This window comes from Pongo pygmaeus, chromosome 8 (genome assembly GCF_028885625.2).
Source record: "Pongo pygmaeus isolate AG05252 chromosome 8, NHGRI_mPonPyg2-v2.0_pri, whole genome shotgun sequence".
Lineage (NCBI taxonomy): Eukaryota > Metazoa > Chordata > Mammalia > Primates > Hominidae > Pongo > Pongo pygmaeus.
The window spans coordinates 26,435,450-26,461,678 of NC_072381.2; the positions used below are offsets into that span (position 1 = coordinate 26,435,450).

Consider the following 26,229-nt stretch of genomic DNA (forward strand, 5'->3'; position numbering starts at 1 on the left):
ACAACCTCAGCCGGGTGCAGTGGCTCACGCCTGTAATCCCAGCACTTTGGGAGGCCGAGGCAGGAGGATTACTTGAGGTCAGGAGTTTGAGACCAGCCTGGCCAACATGGTGAGACCCCGTCTCTACTGAAAATACAAAAATTAGCCAGGTATGTTGGTTGGCGCCTGTAATCCCAGCTACTCGGGAGGCTGAGGCAGGAGAATCACTGGAACCCGGGAGGCAGAGGTTGCAGTAAGCCAAGATCGCACCACTGCACTCCAGTCTGGGCAACAGAGTGAGTGAGACTCCGTCAAAAAAAAAAGACAAAAAAAAAAAAAAAAAATCCCACCTTGTTTTACAGATGAAGACACCAAGCCCCAGAGGTGGGGGATACTTTGCCCATGGTGTCACAGCCAGTGCAATGGCAGAGCCAGATTCAAAGCCTCAATAATTTCTCAATAATACCAACACTGCTCTTTATAAACTTTTTTTGCATTCAGTGTATTTTATTGAATTGAAAATTCATTCCTTTGATGTGTCATCTAAGGATAGGCTCTGGAATCAGACAAACACAGGTTGAAATATTTGGTTTTATCATGTACTAGCTGTGTGACACTGGACAAGTTACTTAATCTTGCTATGCCTCAGTTTTCTGATCTGGGAAAGGAAAGTCATATTAATGCTCCTCTCATAAGACTGTTGGGAGGGTTCAATTAGATACCATCACTGAAGAGATTAGCATAGTGGCCAGCCCAACACTGCTCTTTCAACTACTGGGTTGGATGTCCTGAATGCCTCTCTCTGGCTAGCTGCTCTAAATTCACTTGTAGCATCCTTCCTTAAATCCCATTTTCCCCATGTTGGTTATTTTATTTATTTATTTATTTTTTTGAGATGGAGTCTCTCTCTGTTACCCAGGCTAGAGTGCAGTGGCGCCATCTCAGCTCACTGCAATCTCTGCCTCCCTGGTTCAAGCAATTCTTCTGCCTCAGCCTCCTGAGTAGCTGGGAATACAGGTGCATGCCACCACACCTGGCTAATTTTTTGTATTTTTAGTAGAGACAGGGTTTCACTATGTTGGCCAGGCTGGTCTCGAACTCCTGACCTCAGGTAATCCACCTGCCTTGGCCTTCCAAAGTTCTGGGATTACAGGCGTGAGCCACCGCGCCTGGCCCCACGTTGGTTATTCTCGTGCTAATTTCCTGATCTACTGAACCAGGTCACATTACTATCCCTTCTTCCAATCTGAGCACTGAGTTTGTAACTTGGCGTGTTTAGAGCCATAGGGATGGGAATGACATTGGGAGACTCTGTGGCCTTCTGCATCCAACCAGAAACGTTCACATATTCATGAAGGGAAGAGTCATTTTGTTTTCAAATGACCCTTCTCTCTGTCTCTGTTGCACCCCACCAAAGCTACCCACTTCTTTTCTGGCCACCAACACAGACTAGAGCTTTACTTATCTGATGAGGAGGGCAACCTATTAAATTTTTCTGGTTGTTTGAATCAACTGTTTTCTTGTAAAACTTGAATAAGACTAAATTAAACAACTAGTCTTTCTGTGGCAAGCGTTTAAGAGTTCCAAGATTACTTTTCTCTAAAATATAGAATCACAAAATCTCAGAAATGAAAGTGATCTTAAAGATCCTTTGGTTCAACACATCCTTTGCTGGAATCTCATCCCGTTCCCCAAATCTTCAGTCATACAAAGCCTTGGCAAAAATTAACTTGATGAGTTTTAGGTTCTCTCTTGAAAGTAGGTTTAGAGGGAAGCTAAGATCCCAGCTCAATAATTCACATCTCCAGCTCTGAATCCTTTGAAAGCCTAAACCATGAGCTCAATTCCAAATTCCTCTTATTTCTTGTGTGGCACAAGCTCTTCCAGAAATAGCTTCCACGAAACAGCATAACCTCATCTAGGAAACATATTCTTCATAATCATAACAGACAGTGGATCTTTAGGCAAATCACCATAACTAATTCACTCAACTCTTCACATGCCAAGCCTGGCCCACACCCACATCCCCCGGAACCAGTTGCCAATGTTCTGCTGAGGCCCCTTGTGACTTCGACCCACTTCTGTGGGGAGGTAATTCTCAAAATTGCTCTATTTTAGTTTATTATTTTATTTTAGAGACAGGATTTCACCCTGTTACCCACGCTGGAGTACAGTGGCACAATCATGGCTCACTGAAGCTTCAAACTCCTGGGCTCAAACAATCCTCCTGCCTCGCCTCCTGAGTAGCTGGGCCTACAGGCTTGAGCCACCACATCTTCAGAAAGATGACTTTCTTTTCTTTTTTCTTTTTTTTTTTTTTTTTGAGATGGAGTCTCACTCTTGTCATCCAGGCTGGAGTACAATGACGCAATCTCAGCTCACTGCAACTTCCGCCTCCTGGGATCAAGCAATGGTCCTGCCTCAGTCTCCTGAGTAGCTGGGATTACAGGCGCCCACCACCACACCCGGCTAAGTTTTGTATTTTTAGTAGAGACGGTAGAGACGGGGTTTCACCATGTTGGCCAGGCTGGGCTCGAACTTCTGACCTCAGGTGACCCGCCTGCCTTGGCCTCTCAAAGTGCTGGAATTACAGGCGTGAGCCACTGCACCCGGCCAGAAAGATGACTTTCACATATCATTATTGGGGAGGTTTTTAGTTTCAAAAATAGATCTCCTTTAAAAAATTCTTTTAAACAGTGACCTGTTTGGAAACAGGGCTGTTTGGGCAATTTGGAAACAGATGACTTCCACAAAATGTATTGCTCCCCCTTAGTCAGAACTGACAGTGAGTGAAATTGTGGGCTAAATCTATTTACCTTCAGCACCCCTGCTCCGGTGCTGCATTCCTACCTCCTTCTCACCTCAGGGCCCTCATCACTCCCATGTTATTTTCTCCTCTACCCAGTCCATCCAAACCTCCTCTCAGGAAAGAACCCAAAAGCCATGCTGAGATGTAAGCGATAGGTAAGACCTCCCCATTGCCTCTCCTGGGGATATTCCCATCGCACTCAGAGAGGCAAAGGCGTGAGGTGCTGAGACACAACCACTGTGCAGAGAGATGCTTCCTTTATTCCTTCCTTCCTTTAGTGCTGCAGGTGCCAGGCACTGCTTCTGGCACGAGGGAGAGAGCAGTGGGCAGAACACACCCAGTGCCTGCTCTCAGCGAGTGTCCTTTGTTCTGGGGAAGAAAGGGATGGGAAGGGGCTCCTGAGATCCCATCCACGCCAGGTGATGGATGCTCCCTTGTTCCCAGTGCCAGGTCAAAAGTGGCTGAACAGACTTATTGTTCTCCAGGTTAGTGATAAAGCCTGTGAGCTTTGGAATTGATGAAATGGTGACAGGCCTTGCTCTGCCACCTCCCAAGGCATGACCCTTCGTCTCCTCCTCATCTGTAAAATGGGGATGATGATACCCAGCTTCTGTAGTTGTGGAGAGGATGAAGCAAGATGATACATGGGAAGGGCAGTGCACTGCACATGGCTCTCGGTGAGCCCCTCACAGATGACACTGTTGTTAGAAGGAGCTGAGCCCAGCCAGGAGGTGAGACAGAGGGAGCAGGGAGAGCAGAGTTGGGGCCAGTGACTTCCTTAAGAGGGATGTGTCCTTCCTCCCAAAGTGCCAGAGCAACACTCAAGGATCCACAGCCTTGGGAGAGTCTAGATCCTAGACTGCTACTTGTATAATTTTGAGATTTCCCTACATACATATATTTATTTTAAGAAGTAAAGTGAATTAGCCGGGCTTGGTGGTTCATGCCTGTAATCCAGGCACTTTGGGAGGCCGAAGCAGGTGGATCACCTGAGGTCAGGAGTTCGAGACCAGCCTGGCCAAAATGGTGAGACCCCCCACCTCTACTAAAAATACAAAAATTTGCAGGGCGTAATGGTGGCGCCTGTAATCCCATCTACTTGGGAGGCTGAGGCAGGAGAATCGCTTGAACCTGGGAAGCAAAGATTGCAGTGAGCTGAGATTGTACCACTGCACTTCAGGGTGACAGGGTGAGACTCCACCTCACACACACACACACACACACACACACACACACACACACACAAAAGAAAAGAAAGGGATTGATATGAATTTTGTTTGAAGATTGCAAAATGCCACTCAAGGTAAGGAGGGAGACCTGAGGACAGTATCACATTAGGTAGGAGGATGGGAGGATAGGAAGGGCTACCCTTTTTGGGGATAGCCCAAAAAATGATATGTAAGGCACCTCGCATGCCACAGCTACACTTCTCACATCAATTCTGCCAAGAGAGGATGTCGTCATTGCACTTGAGCAAATCATGGCTCAGCATGAGAAAGTAATTTGCCTAAATAGAAGCAGGTGTCAAACCCTCATCATTGTGCCTCACATCACCTCTTTCAATTACACACTTTCATTCACTCTTCATGATCCACAAATCATAGAAATAATTGTTGTCCACAGAGTGATCAAAATGACTGAAGACATACTCAGTACTGATGTTCACATTTGTCACTGAAGATCATTCTTGGATCTCTTTTCATGTTAAACTGAACCTGGTACACATCATTCCTTTCATTTGACACTTATTTAGGGTACAAGCTCACAATGGGGCCACCTTGATCTACTAGTCAGAACTGAGTGTGACTAATAAGATAGCAGCTTCACAGACGTGCCTGTGTACAGATCCACATCACCTGCGAATCACACAGAGTCTCTAAAAATGTGTCTGGGTGGTCCCCTCCCCTCCAGATCATCACAATTAGAAACCAGTGAGGTGGTCTCCCAGAGCACAAGCTTCTTTGTAAATCCGATGCTTTAGCAAGAGAATGTTCTTTCGGGCCAGTTGGCGAGCAGAAGTAAGGACGGAGGCGACCAGTCTTTCTAAGGAAGCTGTGGCTATCATTTCCCTCAAATCTTAGGGTGTACTGTATAGGAGCAAGCAAATGGAGGTGTCAGAAGGGTATGAAGGAGGAGGATACGGTCAGAACTGCAACTGCTGAGGGATTGGCCTGGGGGATGGTGGGGGGGCGGTCAGGAAGCATGAGGAAGAGTCAAATAGGCAGATTCCAGCTCATTGATAGGCTGGGCTTCAAGATCTACTTGTTGGGGATAATATATAATGATTCCCATTCCCCACACACCCACTGATTCCACCCACAAAGGGTGTTGGAACAAAAGAATCAAGCCTGAGCACAATTAATCAATTGATGGATCTCAGAGCTGGAAGGTAGAATGCTTGATAGGATGTCAGAAGAGTTAAGAGCTAAGATTTCCCAGCCAGTGTGTCCTTTCTCGTTATTTGAGGTCTCTGTGTTGCTTCTTTCTTCCCTCTAGCAGCTGACCTGGTTAGGAGGACACACAGCTGCCTCCAGCTTGGGCAGGACCCCACCTTAGACCTTCTGGGGCAGGTGCCAAGAAGACCCCTGGTCTTGCTTTTAGAATAGGCTTTAGATTCGAGGCATTGGGGTCCACGGAGTCCACCAGAGCCACACTTCAACATTGGGATTTGTGGCCAGATAGTTATGGCAATAAATAGTGACATTTCCCTGGACTTGTTATCTGAGTATGTGGTCAACAAATTCAACAAATATTTTGTCAACTACACGCTATGACAAAGTCTTCGCCCTCATGCAGCCTGCTGTGTTCTCGTAGTGGACACACAGTGAACTAATATTAGAAATAGTGTCATGTGGTGATGAGATTAGGTGGTAGTCAGCTACTTTACAGGATGGTCATAAAAATGTCTGTGTGGAGGTGATATGTGAGCAGAGACCTACATTGAATGAGGGAGGGAACCATGTAAGTATTTGAAGGAATATTTTGCAGGAAAATGAACTGCAAGTGCAAAGACTCAGAAGTGAGAACAAGTTTAGCAAGCTCACAGAAGACCAGGAAGGCCAACGCACCAGGTAGACAGAGCGAGGGGAACAAAGACAGAAGATGAGGTAGGGGAGATAGCCAGTCACTGAGGACTGTCTTAATCTGTGTCCTCCAAGCCCAGCAGAGGCTTGTCCCTGAAATCCTGTGATCTGTTAGGCAGTCGAATCTCAGTCTCAGTTAAATATTTGGATGAAATCAGCAATGGCTTGAAATAATTGATACAGCTTTCCAGATGTCTTGTCCTTATTCTAATAGAGGAAGAGAAACCGGCATGCCAAGATTCTAAACTAGTTTGTCTCAGAGCTTTCTACCACTCACCTTATTCTCCCACCATCTCTAAAGGGATTAGATTTACTGTCCCCATTAAAGAGTGAAGGAGCTCATGCTGCACCCTCCAGTCTAGGGCTAGGAGGGATAGGCACTGCCCTCTCCAGCCTGATATGTTCCTTCTCACTCACTCTTAGCTGGATATTCGCATCCCACTCAAACCTAGAAAGCTTGCTTATTTTTTTAATTACAAATATTTTATAGTTATAAAATCCTTTATTTATTTGTGCATGTTTTAAGAATAAGCTGAATCATGTAACCTGTGTCTGGTTTACCTACATATTTTTTTTAATAGAGAAATTACTCTTCCTTGGGAGGCTGAGGTGGGCGAATCACTTGAGGTCAGGAGTTCAAGACCAGCCTGGCCAACACAGCAAAACCCCATCTGTACGAAAAATATGAAAATTAGCCAGGCATGGTGGTAGGTGCCTGTAATCCCAGCTACTCAGGAGGCTGAGCCAGGAGAATCACTTAAACCCAGGAGGCGGAGGCTGCAGTGAGCTAAGATTGAGCCACTGCACTCCAGCCTGGGCAACAGAGCCAGACTCCGTCTCAAAAAAAAAAAGTGGATGGGTACGGTGGCTCACGCCTGTAATCCCAGCACTTTGGGAGGCCGAGGTGGGGTGGGCAGATCACGAGGTCGGGAGATTGAGACCATTCTGGCTAACACGGTGAAACCCCATCCCTGCTAAAAATACGAAGACAAAAAATTAGCCAGGTGTGGTAGCGGGCGCCTCTAGTCCCAGCTACTCCAGAGGCTGAGGTAGGAGAATGGCGTGAACCTGGGAGGCGGAGCTTGCAGTGAGCTAAGATCACATCACTGCACTCCAGCCTGGGCGACAGAGTGAGACTCCATCTCAAAAAAGAAAAAAACAATGAGAGAGAGGGAGAGAAATTATTCTTCCATCAATCTTGACTTTTTCATTTAGTAGAAAATAAAAATTATATGGGCTTTAATATCTATTGTCCTTAAATATAAATATGATTTAATCCTAAATAAGCACTAAATTTTATTATCAAGGCTTTACTGTAATTTTTCCCAAATCCAGGGAGGGGATGAGAGTATTCTCATTAGCTCATTCCCCAGCCATTTTATTGATGAACAACTGATTATTACAAGAGTCTTGATTATTTTGGGACAAATTTGAATTTTTGTGGCTTCCAATTTTTGTTCAGAATTTTGTCTTCTGAAGCCATTGAAGCGTGAAGGAGCTCATGCCACACCCTCCAGTCTAGGGCCAGGTGGAATGGGACGCTGCCCTCTCCAGCTTGATGGGCTCCAGAGCAGCCTATCCCCCGATCCCCGGCTTGGCACAGCCCTTCACCTGAAGGCCACCCACGTCACATATCCCTAATGCCCTCTGCTCATTTTTTTTTAGAACTGAGTCTTTTATTTCAAAAACGGATCTGATTTTTCTAACAAAACTTTCCCCAACACGTTACCTTTTTCTCCAAGTTTCCTCTGTGTGTACGTGTATGCATGTGCATAAGTGTGCACACACATGTATTTTTAGGTGGAAGTACAAAAAATTGAAGTCTATTGAGGTATTTTGGAAAACTCTATAAATAGCTTCCTTGCGTTGAGGGGAAGAGGGCCTTTTGGCCCTTTGATGATAATAGGTTGTTATCTTCTGAGGTGAAGTTTGTGTCCTCACTCCTCTGGGTGGTCTGCTAGTATGTGCTGCTGACAGATGTAGTTGCCCAACTCAGATGGTAAAACATCTCCCCTCAATTCTTGTTGGCCTTGCAGATACTGTTGAATCACTGGTTCATTTTTTTTTTTTTTTTGAGACAGAATCTCACTGTTGCCCAGGCTGGAGTGCAGTGGCGCAATCTTGACTCACTGCAAGCCAAGCTCCGCCTCCCGGGTTCATGCCATTCTCCTGCCTCAGCCTCCGGAGTAGCTGGGACTACAGGCACCCGCCACCACGCCTGGCTATTTTTTTTGTATTTTTAGTAGAGATGGGGTTTCACCGTGTTCGCCAGGATGGTCTCAATCTCCTGACCTCGTGATCTGCCTGCCTTGGCCTCCCAAAGTGCTGGGATTACAGGCGTGAGCCACCGTGCCCTGCCACTGGTTCAATTTTTATATTTGTTTCCAGAGAACCCTCTAGGTTCTCTCTAAACACCTGCTTTCCAGTCTTCTCGGCATCCAGGTGGTTGTTCTTCAGACACTGTTTTCCTCTGGTTCATCAACAAGTAGTTCCATTCAAAGTGGTGCTAAGGAATAAAGATGACTGTCCACATGTGGTCTCGCCGGCCCAGAGACATGCCATTTAAGCTATCTTCACTGTTTCTCCCTCATTAGATAGATGCTTTTTCCTCTCAAGTTTTCTTCCTCTCCATGGATTCCTTTCTATTTGTGAATAATGTTAAGCTATTTCTCTGCTCCCTTTCCTCAAAATATAAACAGACTCGATGTTTGCTACCTAATTTTCTTTTTCATGCCTCATCTCACCTTTGTTCCCTGTCTTTAAGCTTTCTATTTGGGCATGTGTTTTTCTTTAAATCTACAGCATTTGGTACCGTGATCAATTATCCTGGGTAATTGCTCCTCATTTAAGAACCCCTATTCTTTCTCATTAAAGACTAGACAAAAATACGTCCTCCCATTGACCAGGTGCACCAGATCTCTTACTTATCCCCAGTTCGCCTTTTTACAGTTTAGTGCTTAAGAGCTCATTCACAGAGGGGCGTAATTTGAGTGGCTTGCACTTACTTAGTCGGGGCAGCTGGCTGTTCCCTTCCCTCCTGGCTGTAAGAGACTTAGCTTGCCTCTGAGCTCCTTCTCTTCGGGGTCGCTCAGGGCTCTGCTAAATGCACAAAAAAGAACCCTCCCCCTTTTTTTTGGTGGGGGAGGTCATACATCTTTACAAACCTTGACCTAATTAAGCTTTCTCCTCTAGTTCCCAGATATCATGGTAATGACTGTCCACTTTGTCATTCTGAGGTTGTAAAATGCCCTTTCTCATTGCTTCTAGCTGCACTGGGCTTGTCAAACTCCACAGCTCCAGGTCTCCTTGACTGGTCATCATTATTTGCTGCTATTATAAATGTGATTTCTTCTTGGTGATTAGACATACCCTCTAAAAATATATGTGTTAAGAGTTCCTGTGCTGTGTGTTTGAGAATTCAGAGGAGTACAAAAGTGGGCATTTGAAGAGAGAGGACCCTCTTAGGATCCCTAACTTAAAATTCCAGTCAGCAGCCCTTTGGAGATGTAAATTGAGGAAGCAGCTCTTCTTTTGGACAGCTTAATGATGTGTAGTTAATAGTAAGAGGCTGATGGGCAGATGCAGTACAGCTGGGCTTAGGTTAGCCTTTCTCAGCTCTCCAAATGGCACAGTGATTACAACCATTGAGACACACAATCCTATCCGGAATCAATAACCAAAGGCACAAAGACTTCGGCGGTGGCTTGGCAGTGTGGCCTGTTCTGTACACGCAGACAAGTCATTCTGCCCCAGCCAGTAATTGATGCCTCTTTTTTAAAGCCTGACTCAGGCTTGGCAGTTGCCTGTGCAACAAATAGCCCCTTCAGCAACTGGAATAAAGAGTGCTAGATTTAGGGTCACTTGTCCTCTTACCTGAGTGTACTCAGTTTCACTGAACCTGGGAGAAACTGAGTGTAACTTCTTGGTAACATATAAGCCTGGGAGCCATACAATACATAGCTGCTGGAGGTGGTTGATGTATTCTTAAGCCTTGTATGTAAAATTGGCTTTGAGTTACTGTGTGTTGGGTTATTGGATCCATTTACAATTTCCAGCATCTTTCCAGCATCCCTCAAAAATCCCAACAAGAACAAAAACTAAATAAATGACTCTATTCAAAATGGGCAAAGAACTTGAATAGACATTTCTCCAGAGAAGATGCACAAATGGCCACTAAGCACATGATGCTAAGCACAAGATGTTCAACATCACTGATCGTTAGGGAAATGCAAATCCGAAGCATAATGAGTTGCTATCTCTCATTCATTGGGATGACTATTATTGAAAACAGAAAATTATGACTGTTGGTGAGGATGTGGAGAAATTGGAAACCTCGTCCACTGAGAGTGGGAATGTAAAGTGGTACCACCATGATGGAACACTGTATGGATGTTCTTCCAAAAGTTAAAAATAGAAGTGCTGTATGATCTAGTAATTCCACTTCTAGGTATCTACTCAAAGCAATTGAAAGCAGAGTCTTGAAGAGGCAGTTGTACCCCCATATGTCACAGTAGCATTATTCACAATAGCCAAAAGGTAGAAGCAACCTGTTTGTATAAATGGATGAATAGCTAAACAAAATGTGGTATGTACATATAATAGAATGTCATTCAGCCTTAAAAAGGAAGGAAATTCTCACACAGGCTACAACATGGATGAACCTTGAGGACATTATACTAAGTTAAATAAACCAGTCACAAAAAGCCAAATACTGTATGTTCCACTTATGTGAGGTACTTAGAGTAGTTAAATTCTGAGACAGAAAATGGAATGGTGGTTTTCAGGGGTTGGGGGTGGGGAGAATGAGGAGTTGTTTAATGGGCATGGAATTTTAGTTTTGCAAGATGAAAAGAGTTCTGAAGATGGATGGAGGTGATGGTTTGCACAACACTGTGAATATACTTGAAGCCACTGAAATGTACACTAAAAATGGTTAATAAGGCTGGGCGCAGTGGCTCATGCCTGTAATCCTAGCACTTTGGGAGGTCGAGGCAGGTGGATCACCTGAGGTCAGGAGTTTGAGACCAGCCTGGCTGACATGGTGAAACCCTGTCTCTACTAAAAATACCAAAAACTAGCTAGGCATGGTGGTGGGCACCTGTAATCCCAGCTACTTGGGAGGCTGAGGCAGGAGAATCACTGGAACCCGGGAGGCAGGGGTTGCAGTGAGCTGAGATTGCACCATTGCACGCCAGCCTGGGTGACAAGAGCAAAACTCTGTCTCAAAAAAAAAAAAAAAGTTAATAACGCACAGTGGTGCCTGTCGGGGCTGGGGTTGGGGGTGTGGGGGGAGGGAGAGCATTAGGAAAAATAGCTAATGCATGCTGGGCTTAATACCTAGGTGATGGGTTGATAGGTACAGCAAACCACCATGGCACACGTTTACCTATGTAACAAACCTGCACATCCCGCATGTACTGTGGAACTTAAAATAAAAATAAAAAATAAACAAAAACGGTTAAGATGGCGTTTAAGTTATATTGTTTCACCACAATTTTTTTTTTTTTTTTTTTTTTTGAGACGGAGTTTCACTCTTGTCTCCCAGGTTGGAGTGCAATGGCGCAATCTTGGCTCACTGCAACCTCCGCCTCCCGAGTTCAAGCAATTCTCCTGCCTGAGCCTCCCGAGTAGCTGGAATTACAGGCGCCCGCCACCACACCTGGCTATTTTTTTTTTTTTGTATTTTCAATAGAGAGTGGGTTTCACTATGTTGGCCAGGCTGGTCTCAAACTCCTGACCTTGTGATCTGCCTGCTTCGGCCTCCCAAAGTGCTGGGATTACAGGCATGAGCCACCACGCCCAGCTGTTTCACCACAATTTTTAAAAAAGCACAAGTGAAGGATGCCATCTTCTCTCAGCAGCCCAGGCTTTGGAGGAACAGACTAGAAATGAAAGGAAAAAAGGAAAACAGAAAACAAACAGCCAGTGGAATGGATCTTGTCTTTATATGGAACTAATTGCAAATATATATATATTTTTTTACAGAGTCATTTTTCTCTCAAGAAGGGAGCTGCAGCCTTAGGGATTGGAACAGACAGCGTGATTCTGATTAAATGTGATGAGAGGTGAGCACGCATCGGCAACTCTTGTTGGTTAGCAATTTGCAAATTCCACACAAGTAGTGCCTTTTGGTCTGAAAATAGGAGAGGACCATGGGGCAGCAAGTCCACCTCCCTCCCAGTCTCTGCAGCCTTTGTTTCTTTTTAACATGGGCTCCTGCTTCTATTGCTCAGTGTGGTTCCTTGATGCCATGGAGCCTTCCACAGCCCTTGCCTGAATCAAAACCTTTGTTAAATCAATCAAAATATTCTACACCAAGAAAGTGCAGAAAGACTTTCATCACCTGGGCACGTTAGCAACAGCAGGCACTTTGAGCACTGATTTATGGAGGTGTCATCACTTTGGGCACCATAGATTGTGTAAGCTTGATGGGGTGATTATAGGAGGGGACACAGTATAGGGAGCAGGAAGTAAATAAAGCACCAGCAACCCAACAACTGGAACCAGAGGACTCAGGGAAAATCCCTGTCTTAATTGACACCTGAACTTCACAGGGACTCTGGGATTCAATGCAGTGCTTTGTGGGGGAGATTTTAGAATGTTCACGTAAAGTATCACTGGCCTATAGGCCTGAAACCTACTAAAAATTAGATTCAGTTTCTAAAATTTCATTAAGAATTTTCATTAAATTTAAAGGAAGCCACTCAATTGGCCATTTATTTATTTATTTGTATTTATTAGTCAGATGTGTACTGATTGCCCACCATGTCACTAGGCTCTAGAAAAGCACAATACGTGATCCCGGTTCCCTGCCAGGATGTGAGCTAGGTGGGAAGAGGCAGTGTCGTCAGAAGGAGATAGTTACAGGGTTGAACTGCATGGCACGAAGTACACATTTGAACTTTGAGAAGACCTAGAAAGCTTCATGCAACAGGCAGGAATTGAGCTGGATTTTTAAAATTAGGAGTGAGTCGGACAAGTGGAGGGAAGGGCAAGGGCAGGTACAGAAGATTGAATACCAGCAGCAAAGCTGTTAAACGAAAGGGGTCCTGATCCACATCCCAAGAGAGGATTCTTAGATCTCGCGCAAGAAGGAATTCAGGGTGAGTCCACAGAGTGAAACGAAACCAAGTTTATTAGGAAAGTAAAGGAATAAAAGAATGGCTACTCCATAGACAAAGCAGCCCGGAGGCTGCTGGTTGCCCATGTTTATGGTTATTTCTTGATTATATGCTTAACAAGGGGTGGATTATTCATGCCTCCCCCTTTTAGACCATATAGAGTAACTTCCTGACATTGCCATGACATTTGTAAACTGTCATGGTGCTGGTGAGAGTGTAGCAGTGAGGAGGATGACCAGAAGTCACTCTCGTGGCCATCTTGGTTTTGGTGGGTTTTGGCAAGGTCTTTATGACCTGTATCTTGTGCTGACCTCCTATCTCATCTTGTGACTTAGAATGCCTTAACCGTCTGGGAATGCAACCCGATAGTTCTCAGCCTCATTTTCCCCAGCTCCTATTCAAGATGGAGTTACTCATGTTCACATGCCTCTGACAAAGCCACAGGAGGAGGAATGAGCACCTCATGGGGTCCAGAAGCCAAGCCTTAGCAGAGGCATGGGGGAGGGGCAGCCATGGCAAATACGGTGGCTCACGTGGAATTCAGAAAGCTCTAAAAATCCGGCTGGGGGCGGTGGCTCACGTCTGTAATCCCAGCACTTTGGGAGGCCGAGGCGGGTGGATAACCTGAGGTCAGGAGTTCAAGACCAGCCTGGCCAACATGGTGAAACCCTGTCTCTACTAAAAATACAAAAATTAGCCGGAGGTGGTGATGTGCGACTGTGGTCCCAGCTACTCAGGAGGCTGACACAGGAGAATCGCTTGAACCCAGTAGGCAGAGGTTGCAGTGAGCCGAGATCATGCCACTGCACTCCAGCCTAGGCGACAAAGCAAGACTCCATCTCAAAAAAAGGAAAAGAAAAAAAGAAAGAAAGAAAGCTCTAAAAATAAGCCATGTTTACCTCTGTTAGCGAACCAAACTGAGGTTCACTCACCAGCAGCAGTGAGGCCAAACATCCACACAGAGGTTTGCAGCAGGAGAAAGGAGGACATTTATTTGCAGGGCACCAAGCAAGGTGAATTGAGCAGCTCATGCTTAAGACTCAACCTCTTTGATGGCTTGCAGGTAGGGGTTTTTAAAGGCAGGGATAATTTCAGGAAAGCAGAAGTTACAGGCAAATTGCAAATCAATACATGGTGGTTACACATCAGTTTGGCCCGAAAGGGTGGGATATCTTGAAGTGGGACTTACGGGACATAGGCGAATTCAGAGGTTTTCTGATTTGCAGTGGGTTAAGGAAGAGCAGCTTTGCTTAAAATTTTGAGGTCAGCAGAAAAGAATGCTAGCTCTGGCCCAGGGGTGCGCCTCCCTCCAGGCCCTTCAGGAAGAAATTTAGAGCAAAGAAAGGCGGTCAGAGTTCAGACCTCAGTTTCCCCTCACCTGAGGTTTACGTACCAGCCAATCCATTTGGTGGGAGTCCTGGAGTCCTGGTTTGTGAAAAACAGCCCAAGGATGTATGTTAAGATGTTACCTTTAATTTCTATAGGGAATCAAATATCCTATGGTCCTAACTTCCTCAGAAGCTGATCGTTTACTTCTCAGGTCTCACTAGTGCCTGGAATTTCCCTTGAAGGAACTCATTTCCCTTTATTTTCACACTTAGAAGTATTGCCTGAAGACCACTAAAAGGGCTCCCTGCCCCACTCAGCTCTAGGTGATGAGGTTAAAGAAGCTTACCACTTTCTTGTTTACACCTTTTTATATTGCCTGCTTTTGTTTGATTGCTGGCAGAGAACATAGCTTTGCAATGAGAAAAAAAAAATGGTGTTATTTTTTCTTTTGGGGCAAGGAGAGCTAAAGTTAGAATTTAAGCTGGTTAGGTCTGGAAACGAGGTAACTGGAAAGAATTTTCATTAAAGAACATGAGTGAAACCACCCTTCAGGAGGCAAGATAGGCAAGAGGATCTCCAGGAAGGCCAGTGGGAGGCCCTAGCAATCAGACAGGCATTAAGGATAAAAGGACAGGAGTGAGGCAAACACATTTTGGAAAAGAAATTGCCTCTTTTTTTTTTGGAGGGCGGGGGGATGGAGTCTTGCTCTGTCGCCCAGGCTGGAGTGCAGTGGTGCTATCTCGGCTCACTGCAACCACTGCCTCCCGGGTTCAAGCGATTCTTGTGCTTCAGCCTCCCGAGTAGCTGGGACTACAGGCACAGGCAACACGCCTGGCTAGTTTTTGTGTTTTTAGTAGAGACAGGGTTTCATCATATTGGTCAGGCTGGTCTCGAACTCCTGACCTCAGGTGATCCGCCCGCCTCAGCCTCTCAAAGTGCTGGGAGCTGCCTCATGTTTTTAAGGCTACCAGTGTTCCTCACTAGCAGGTACTTAAGAACTGAGATTTGAAGAGAAAACTGGCTTTTAAAAATGTGAAGAATAAATGTTAGATGACTTTAAAACTTTCTTAATCTGTAGTTGATCTGTTATGGGTGAGGAGCCTGGAGTTGAGGGAAGAATCACCTACAGGGCTGTGGCCCACTGGCCTAGGCAGTCTTCCTCGCTAACCTCGGTAGCTGGCGTTCTCCAGTGAAACCCAGGGGGCTGAGAGGTGACTGGCAGAGCAGTAGGGGCTCTTGACTCTCCTCTTCAAAGCATCGGTATCACTGCTCCTACTCCTGTGAAAATCAGGTGTGACCACAGAAGTGGTCTTGGATGAGTCCACCAGGCCCACTAGGCGGGTCATCATGGGAACAAGGGGCCTGCCTGAGGACATCTGCCCATCTAAAGGCAACACTCTGCACACAAGAGAAGTTCAGGCCTAGAAGAAGGAAGATCAAGAAGGGAAAACAGAGGAGTGGTGGGGAAAGGGACCATGGACAGGGCTGCCAGGACAGAGGCAGGAGGGGTTTGCCATGCACCACCAGGAGGGCGGAGAAGGAGGCAGGAGGGGGATGCTGGAGAGCCGGCGGGACCTACGATCAGTGACTGGCCAGGGGGCCTCAAATGTGAAAGTCAAAGATATTTATTTCAACAATTTTTTTTTTTTTTTTTTTTTAAGACATGAAGTCTTGCTCTTTACCCAGGCTGGAGTGCAGTAGCTTATTCCAGCCTGGAATTCCTAGGCTCAAGCAATTCTCCCCTCTCAGCCTCCTTAGTAGATGGGACTACAGGCCTACACTACGACACCCAGCTCATTTTTGTTCGTTTTAGAGATGGAGTCTCACTACGTTGACCAAGATGGTCTTGAACTCCTAGCCTTAAACAATCCTCTCATCTCACTCTCCCAAGTAGCTGGGATGAGTCATCACACCCAGCTTATTTCAACAATTTTAGAAGTCATTAGAACAACTGAAATACAATACTAAAAAGTATGCTTTTTTCAGAAAATGGCTCACTCTCTAGTACCCCTGTCTACTCACATACACCCCTTGGGAGAGACAGAGGGAAATGGGCCACTGGGCAGCTAGGGCTGGGGGCTTTCTCCCTTTCTGCTCATAAGCTTTGTGGGATGAGGGAAGGAGGAGGGGTCAGGAGAGGCAGGAGTAAGAAAGAAGGAAGTGGGAAAGAGCAAACAGGGTAAGAAATAAAAGGTGGGAAAAAATAAGGCCTAGGAGAAAAAAGTTTGTGACGGAAAATACAAAGTAAAGCAAGGAGGAGAGATGGTGAGGGCAATGTGAGTGGGAGCCAGAAACACAGTGAGAGCTTTAAAAGAAATAAATGACCATATTTACCATTTAAAAAGCAATATATGCTTACTTAAAAAAAAAAAGAAAATAACAGAGAAAAATCATAGTTCCACTGTACAAAGATCATCGCTAATACCACATTGGTGTCTAAACCTTTGAAGCTCTTTTTCTAAGCACAGAAATTTGTTGGGTTTTTTTCCTTTTTTTTTTGAGACGGAGTCTTGCTCTGTCACTGAGGCTGGAGTGCAGTGGCGCGATCTCGGCTCACTGCAAGCTCCGCCTCCTGGGTTCACGCCATTCTCCTGCCTCAGCCTCCCGAGTAGCTGGGACTACAGGTGTCCACCACCATGCCCGGCGTTTTTTTGTGTGTGTGTGTTTTTTGTTTTTTGGGGTTTTTTTTGTATTTTTTAGTAGAGATGGGGTTTCACTGTGTTAGCCAGGATGGTCTTGATCTCCTGATCTCGTGATCCGTCCACCTCGGCCTCCCAAAGTGCTGGGATTACAGGCATGAGCCACCATGCCCAGCCTCATCTTTCTTTTTCTAATTAGACATGATAACATGAGTATTTTTCCACATGATTACAAACACAAACATACTTAACTGTATAACATTTTAGATGTGAATATGTCAGAAAGCATTACGGTACATTTAGAGAGCTGGCTTTGGAGCTGAATTATTTAAATTCCAATCTCAGCTCCAGCACTAGCCTGGGCAAATGCCTCTCTGTGCCTCAGTTTCTTTATCTGAAAAAACAAAAAAGTAATGGCACCTGCTTCATAGGGTTGTTATGAAGATTCAATGTGTTGACAAATGTAAAATGCTGAAAACAATCTGACAATGAGATAAGTCCAAAATATCAGTCCCCTGCTATACATTTTTCTATTTCTCATGTTACTGTTATGAATAACTTTTGTATCCTTCAGTGAACGTCCTTATGTGTCCATAGCTTCTCCATTTAGGACAATTTCTTTGTATTCTTACTAATTGAAATCATATGAATGTTTTTAAGGGAATGGATGCATCAGATTAACTTTGCAAAAGATTTCATCAATTTGTTCTCCTAGCAGCATTGTATGAGAGTATGTTGGAAAAAAATTTTAACTATGCTATTAGTTACATGGCATCTTTGACTCTATATTGATAATTCACATCATCTGTATGACATGAGTTTAAGACTGAGAGCCTGGCCCTAATGGTTTAAGTGACATTGAAGTGTTTGGGTTCAGAAGCCAAGGAGAAAGGTGTGGACAGTCATTTGTAGCCACCATTGGGGTCAGAATCAATTAAAACATTCTCGGCAGCCATTTTATTTGTATTAGCACGTCCTTGTAAAAGTCAGATGTACAGTTCAGAACACCATGTAAGGCTGACAAGGTGAGAGCCTTCATGCTTGTTTCCCGTAATGCGCTTTGTAAAGTTCATTCAGCCTTCCCAAAACACAAGCCTGGACCTGCCCTCTATGGCTTTCATTTTTTGCAGTTATCCTTTCCTACCACACATTAGTCTATCAGTGGCTGGGTGATGGGTTTTATTATGTTCTGCAGACAGTTGAAGGTTCACAACTGAGAAGAAATGTCCCAGTGAAAGAGAATAGTCTGTGTCTTTCTAGCAATAAACCCAGTGCTGCATGTGGAGGAAGATCCTGCGAGGTACATTTTTTTTTCTTTTTTTTTTTGAGACAAGGTCTCACTCTGTCACCCAGGCTGGAATGCAGTGGCACAATCTCAGCTCACTGCAACCTCTGCCTCCCAGGTTCAAGAGCGTCTCCTGCCTCAGCCTCCCAAGTAGCTGGAATTACAGGTGTGTGCCACCAAGCCCAGCTAATTTTTGTATTTTTAGTAGAGACAGGATCTCACCATGTCACCGTGTTGGCCAGGCTGGTCTTGAACTCCTGACCTCAGGTGATCCACCTGCCTTGGCCTCCCAAAGTTCTAGGATTACAGGCATGAGCCACCATGCCCGACCTGGTACCCTTCTTTTTTTTTGAGACGGAGTCTTGCTCTTGTTGCCCAGGCTGCTGGAGTGCAATGGCGCAACCTTGGCTCACTGCAACCTCTGCCTCTGGGGTTCAAGCGATTCTCCTGTCTCAGCCTCCCAAGTAGCTGGGATTACAGGCATGCACAACCACACCCAGCTAATTTTGTATTTTTAGTAGATATGGGGTTTCTCCATGCTGGTCAGGCTGCTCTCGGACTCCCGACCTCAGGTGAGCCACCCGTCTTGACCTCCCAAAGTGCTGGGGTTACAGGCATGAGCCACCGTGCCTGGCCATCCCCTTCTTAATTAGCAGTCACAGGGGCTAACTTTGGGTGACAGTTCAAAGTGAAACACGGTTCTCAGTTAAAACAAAAAAAACAAAGTTATAGTAAATCTTTATTTGTTTGGACTAGGTTCTTTTAGAGTTGAAAATTAAAAAGCATTTTAATTGTATTAAATATACTTAAAAAATGGAATAAGATAAGGTAATGTAAAACTTCAGTTCCTGTGGCTTTCATTTTGATGTGAAGCATTATAACTAAACAGGAATATTCTATTTTGTAAAAATTACTTATTAAATTCGAAAGAGGAAAATGTGTTAGGTGAATACATGATTTTATAAGTTATAGCTTGAGGTTTCCTTTCCTTGTTAACAAAAAGTTGAATATTCAGTGATGAGGTTGATGAATTTTAATTCGTGTCATTCATATTTGCAAAATTTGAATTAGTGGAATCTAGATTCATGATGTGTAGCTGTAGCTAAGAATAGAAAAGAAAAGTGCATTAATATGGAGAGGAAAATAAACCTTTGTGAAAGAAAACAGAGCAATATTTCAGAATTTGCTTGGGCCACTGAGCAAAAAGATATTTCCCAAATATCCAGTCAAGGGAAGAGGAGAGAAAATTTCTATTGTATGGATGATAATTTGGAAGAATGGGGAGTTCCTATATGATGTAAGTGAGCTCCTGTGAGCTCCATCTTTTGGCTGCAGGCAGTGGCCTTGACTGGAACACAATGGCAGACATAGTGGATGTAGTCCAGTCTAGCGTGAGATGAGCACAGGAAGGGAAGCACCATGATAGAGAAAGTACTGGCTATTATTGATTCACATCCAGTTCTGCAACTAGGGGAAGGATTATGGGAGTCAACCAGATAAAGAGAAGAGGCAAAAATGTCCCAGGCAGACATCACAGCACATTCTAAACCAGGTCCCCAACATTTTTGGCACCAGGGACCGGTCTCATGGAAGACAATTTTTCCACGGACAGGGCTGTGAGGGGCAGGGGTGGCAGATGGTTTCAGGATGAAACTGTTCCACCTCAGATCATCATCAGGCATTAGTTAGATTCTTTTTCTTTTCTATTTATTTATTTATTTATTTATTTATTTTTGAGACGGAGCCTCACTCTGTCTCCAGGCTGGAGTGTCCTGGCGCCATCTCAGCTCACTGCAGCCTCTGCCTCCCTGGTTCCAGTGATTCTCCTGCCTCAGCCTCCTGGGTAGCTGGGTTTACAGGCTTATGCCACCATGCCTGGCTAATTTTTGTATTTTTAGTGGAGATGGGGTTTCACCATGTTGAACTCCTGACCTCAGGTGATCTGCCCGCCTAGAAGCACACAACCTAGATCCCTCACATCCACAGTTCACAGGAAGGTTCTTGCTCCTATGAGAATCTAATGCCACTGCTGATCTGACAGGAGGCGGGGCTCAGGCGGGAGTGCTGGCTCAGGGCTCACCTCCTGCTGTGTGACCGGTTCCTAACAGGTCACCATTAGTACTGGTCTGTGGCCAGGGGATTGGGGACCCCTATTGTAAACCATGGATGTGAGAGAGAACCTGGCTTGTTCAAGGAACTGAAAAGAAGAGAGGACTTGGTCAGAATGTCCTTGTCATGTGGGCCTTATGAGCCATGTTAAGCTGTTTGGACTTCTGATTAAAAGACATGGGACATCACTGAAGGGTTTTTGAGCAGGGGAACAACAGCATATTTTTGTGTTAGAAAGATTATTTTAAATGCAGAGTGGGTGGGATGAGAAACTGGAAGTTGGTAGATGTTGTAGTCATATGAATGGGAGATGATGAATAGCAGGCCGACCAGATGCAGAGCAAGGGACAGGGAGTGCTGGAATGAACAGGAAGTGTTGGCTGATTGGTGTGCAGGTTGAGACAGGAGGCAAGGATGAATGCCAGGTTCCTGGCTTGCCAGCTAAGTCCAGGCGGTGCTATTCTCTGAGATAAGGGACCCTGTCTGAGGTGAACCATTCAGATTTGGAGATACTGAGTTTGACGAGGTTATGAGACACCCAAGTGAGAGTGTCTGGTAGGCAGGTGGAAGTATGGGCCTGGAGCTCAGGAGGTACACTAGGGAGGCCGTGCAGAAGGCGGCCTGGGAAGGAATTCTCAGGAGCATCCACACTTCAGGGACAGGCAGAGTAAGAGCAGCCTACAAAGGAGATTGAGGAGGAGCGGCCAGAGTTGTCAGAGAAACAGAAACTGGGGCCACGAGGGCCATGAGAGTGTTTCCAGAGAAAGGAGTGGTCAGCTGAATCAAATGCTACAACAGGTGAAATGAGGGCCAACAACTGCCCATCAGCGTGACTTCTAAGGAGGTGGCTGATGAGTTTGGCAAGGGCAGTTTCAGTGGAGTGGTGAGGGCAGAAGGCAATTTGCAGTGGGTTGGGGTGAGTGGTAGATGAGAAAAGGGAGAACTAATACAGGCAAGGTCCAGGAGGTGGAGCTGTGAAGGGGAAGAGGCAGGGCTGAAGCTGGAGGGGAGCTATGAATCCAGGGTGGCTTTTGGCTTTGTTGTTTAAAGGAGAGGGGCTTACTGCCCATTTCGCTATGAGGTGGAGGACCCGCTAGAGAGGAAATGTGAATTATGGAAGGAAAGAAAGAAGAAAGGAAGGAAGGGAGGGAGGAAGGAAGGAAAAGGAGAGGGGATGGGGGAAGAGGAAGGAAAGGAGGAAGGAAGGAAGGAAGGAAAGAAGGAAAGAAAAAATCGCAAAGGTTTAATTTTCCTTGTTGAGTTTCCTAGTCTTTTGACTAAAATTGTGTAGACTCTTTCCCTGAGAAGCTCACACAAACTCTGAAATTATTTCAAATCCTAAAATTGGAAGGAAACAGGAGAAAGCAATGGGAGAGTGATGTGTAATGGCAGATGCAAGGAGGACTGAGGAGGAATGGGGAGGAAGGCGGAGAGGGGCCAGCCTGGGCTTAGCCTATGTTGACAAACTGCTAATGACTTTCAAATCAGACACCCTTAGAGTTGGAAAGTTGCTCAGACCTTAGCTCATCCAACTTTTTTTTTACATTGTATTATTAAAATAATTTCAAATTTAAAGGAAAATTGCAAGAATAGTAAAAAGAATGCTCATATACCTTACACTCAGATTCACCAGTTATAGTCTGACACATTTGCTTTCTCTTTCTCTCAATATATACTGTATATAAAATCCAATATTACATATTGAGTGTAATATTGTATATATTAATTATATTATATATGTATGTATATATACATATTATATATATATATATAGAGAGAGAGAGAGAGAGAGAACCATTTGCAAGCTCCTTGCAGACATCATGCTGTTTTACCCCTTAATATCTCAATGTATGTTTCCTAAAAACAAGGAGATTCACTTACACAATCACAGGCCAATTATGAAAATCAGGAAATGTGACATAGATAGAATACTATTATTAAATGTACATACCTTATTTGTTTCTTCAGTTGTCCCAATAGTATCCATTATAGCTATTTTTCCCAGTCCGGGATCACACATGGCATTTAGTTGTCATGTCTCTTTGGTCCCCTTTAATCTGACGTTTCCTCCGCCTTCCTTTGTCTCTCATGACATTGATGTTTTTTATGAGTAGAGACCATTTAGTTTGCAGGTGATTTGGATTCGTCTGGTGATTTGGATTGCAGGTTATTTGGATTCCCATGATTAGATTCAAGTGATGCATTTGGCTCAGGACTTTCTGGAGGTGAAGCTTGGCTTTCTTGAGTGCATCTCATCTGGAGGTTGGTCGCATTATCAGTAATATCAACTTTGATTTTTTGGTGAAGGCAGTGTCTGCCAGGTCACTCCACTATGAAATGACTATTTTCTCCTTTGCAGTTAATAAGTATCTTGCAGGGGATGCTTTGTGTCAGCATAAATACCCCATTGCTTCTGAAATGTTCACCCACTAGTTTAGCATCTACTGATGATTTTTCCCTGAATTATTGTTGTGATGGTTGCAGAACAGTAATTTTCTAACTCCGTCATTTCTTCTGTATTTATTAGTCCTTTCATTCCACTGTAGGGAAGAGATTTTGTCTTTTTGTTCTCTCTCTCCCCCTCTCTCTCTTGCTCTCTCTCATTTATTATCAGTATGGACTCACAAGTATTTTTAGAAATTAATATGCTCGGCTGGGTGCGGTGGCTCATGTCTGTAATGCAGCACTTTGGGAGGCTGAGGCGGGCATATCACCTGAGGTCAGGAGTTCGAGACCAGCCTAACCAACGTGGTGAAACCCCGTCTCTACCAAAAATACAAAAATTAGCCAGCCGTGGTGGCGAGCGCCTGTAATCCCAGCTACTTGGGAGGCTGAGGCAGGAAAATCGCTTGAACCTGTAATCCCAGCTACTTGGGAGGCTGAGGCAGGAAAATCGCTTGAACGCGGGAGGCCAAGGTTGCAGTGAGCCGAGATCGCACCACTGCACTCCAGCCTGGGAGACAGAGCGAGACTCCGTCTCAAGAAAAGAACAAACAAATTAATATGCTCTAGCACCTTCTTCCACTCATTCTCCCTGCTCTCTTCCATTTCTCTTCTTTCTCCTCCCTTCAGGGTACCCCTTACATTATCTAAATTACTCGTAATTTGTTGTAAAACCATACAGAAAATAAATCTGACCAAGACGCATGATACCTAGTGGCATAGGACTACAAGAGTCATTGGCTTTCCTAGCTCCCATGTAACACAAGAATTCTGTTAGCCATTTTGATTAATGCTTTTATACCACAAATTAGCTACTAGTGCATTTATATACATTTTAGCCTTTCTTTTAAACGTATCACTTCAGCTTTATAAATTACAGTTAGACTACACTTCCCTGTGCTTTTTAGTACCACACTTTATCATACAATTGATTTAAACAATTGAAAGTATAAATAACCTAGGGTCATTATATTCTTTTATTAAATTAGCTGAATTGTAGCCAGTGCCTGAAGGTCGTTAGGGATGCTAATTAACTCTTTCGGGTCCTTGGGAAGCTGTTCAGCGCATTGTAGTGGGATAGACTTCACAGAGACACTGAATCAATTATTCCTGAGCAGGGCTGTGGGAAGCCCTCTGAGTGGCGTATTTCCTGTGGGTATAGACGCAGAGAACTCAGAGATGCCAGTCCTGTGTGTACTTCATTCTGCCCTATCTCAGGAAGGACTATAATAACAGCTGACACTGATTGAGAGTTTCTGACGTGCTAGGCACAGCTCTAGCCACTTTACAAAATTGACCTAATTAATTCATTTAATTAGAGACACAAAATAGTATATTCTTTCACATTTCTCTGGTGCTAACATAGTTTACACACAACAGTTTTAAACAGTATGGCAAGTTTTCTTTCATAGCCCCTCACAGGGGATATGTCCAACATCACATGGCTTGTAAGTGAAGAGTCAGGGTGTGGACCCAGAAGAGAACCCTTAGTGTTCACTAGTTTAAACAGAGCCCCTTTTTTTATTGTGATAAAATACACATAACATAAAATGTCCGATCTGAGCCATTTTTAAGTGTGCATTTCAGTGGTGTGAAATACACATATTGTTGTGCAACCATCATCAATATTCATCTCCAGAACTCTTCTCACATTGCAAAACTGAAATTCCATGTTCATTTAACACTAACTCCCTACCACCCCCTCCCCACTATCCCCAGGAAACGCTCACTCCACTGTCTCTACGAATTTTACTACTACGGGTACCTCACTCACATGAATGGAATCATACAGGATTCGACTTTTTGTAACTTGTCTATTTCACAATGTCCTCAAGGTTCATCCGTGTTGTAGCATGTGTTAGAATTTCCTTCCTTTTTAAGGCTGAATAATATTCCATCGTATGTGTAGATCACATTTTGTTTATCCACTCATCCATTTATGCATACTTACTTGGGTTGCTTCCACCAATTTTTTTTTTTTCTATGAGACGGAGTCTCACTCTGTCACCGAGGCTGGAGTGCAATGGCACAATCTTGGCTCAGTGCAACTTCTGCCTTCCAGGTTCAAGCGAATTTCCTGCCTCAGCCTCCCAAGTACTTAGCTGGGACTACAGGTGCACGCCACCATGCCTAGCTAATTTTTGCATTTTTGGTAGAGACAGGGTTTCACCATATTGGTCAGGCTGGTCTCAAACTCCTGACCTCAGGTGATCCACCCACCTCAGCCTCCCAAAGTGCTGGGATTACAGGTGTGAGCCACCATGCCTAGCCTTACTTCCACCATTGACTAATAGGAATAATGTTGCAATGAATATGGGGTGAAAAATTACATCTTCAAGACTCTGCTTTCAATTACTCTGGAGTAGATATCTAACAGTTGAATTGCTGGATCACATGGTAATTCTATCTTTAATTTTTTGAGGAACCATCATACTTTTTCAGCAACTGTTATATCATTTTACATTCCTGCCAGCAGTGCACAGGGTTCCAATTTCTCCACATCCTCACCAACACTTGTTATTTTTTGGGTTTTTGGTTTGTTTGCTTGTTTTTCATAGCAGCCATCCTTATAGGTATGCAGTGGTATTTCATTATGGTTTTCATTTGCATTTCCCTGATGATTAGTGGTGTTGAGGATTTTTTTTTCATGTGCTTAGTGGACATTTGTATACTTTCTTTGGAGAAATGCTTACTCAGGTCTTTTGGATTGGTTTTGTTATTGTTGTTGTTGAGTTTTAGGACTTCTTTATTCTGGATATTAATCCTTTATCAGATATATAATTTGCAAATATTTTCTCCCATTCTGTGAGTTTCCTTCTTACTCTGTTGATAGTATCTTTTGTTGTACAAGTTTCTAATGCTCATGAAGTCAAATTTTTCTATTTTTTTCTTTTGTTGCCTGAACCTTTGGTGTGATGTCCAAGAAATCATTGCCAAATCCAGTGTTATGAATGTTTTGTCCTATGTTTTCTTCTAAGAGTTTTATACTTTTAGTTCTTACATTTAGATCTCTGATGTATTTTGAGTTAATTTATATTGTGTTATGTAAGAGATGGCTGCTTTTTAAAAATAAGAATGACAACATAATTCTCCTATTCCAGAAGCCACACATATTCATTGTAGAAAAATAAGCAAATAAAAGAACCTAGATATAATCTGTCATAATATTTGATGGCATGTAGTTTAAAATATATTTACATATATTTTAACATAAAAGACATGTAAGTATTTACTTAACATAAAAGACACTGTAAGTAAGTATTTACTGATTAGAAATTTGTTTTTTACATAACAAATATTATGGACAACTTGCATGCCTTAGAAATTCTTCAATACAATTCTCATTCACTATTTAATAATCTACTGTTTAGAATTTATATTACTTAACAAATCTGTTGTTAAACATTAAGTTGCTTTAAACTTTTACTATTAA

General features: G+C 43.9%; 1 protein-coding gene across 1 annotated transcript in view; it reads left to right on the top strand.

Moving 5' to 3' along the window:
• Positions 1-26,229, top strand: part of GAD2 (glutamate decarboxylase 2) — a 90,433-nt gene that overhangs the window by 17,651 nt on the left and 46,553 nt on the right. The window contains exon 8 of the mRNA XM_054436468.2: positions 11,857-11,936. Coding sequence (XP_054292443.1) covers positions 11,857-11,936 — 80 coding nt within the window. The remainder of the gene's footprint in view (positions 1-11,856; positions 11,937-26,229) is intronic.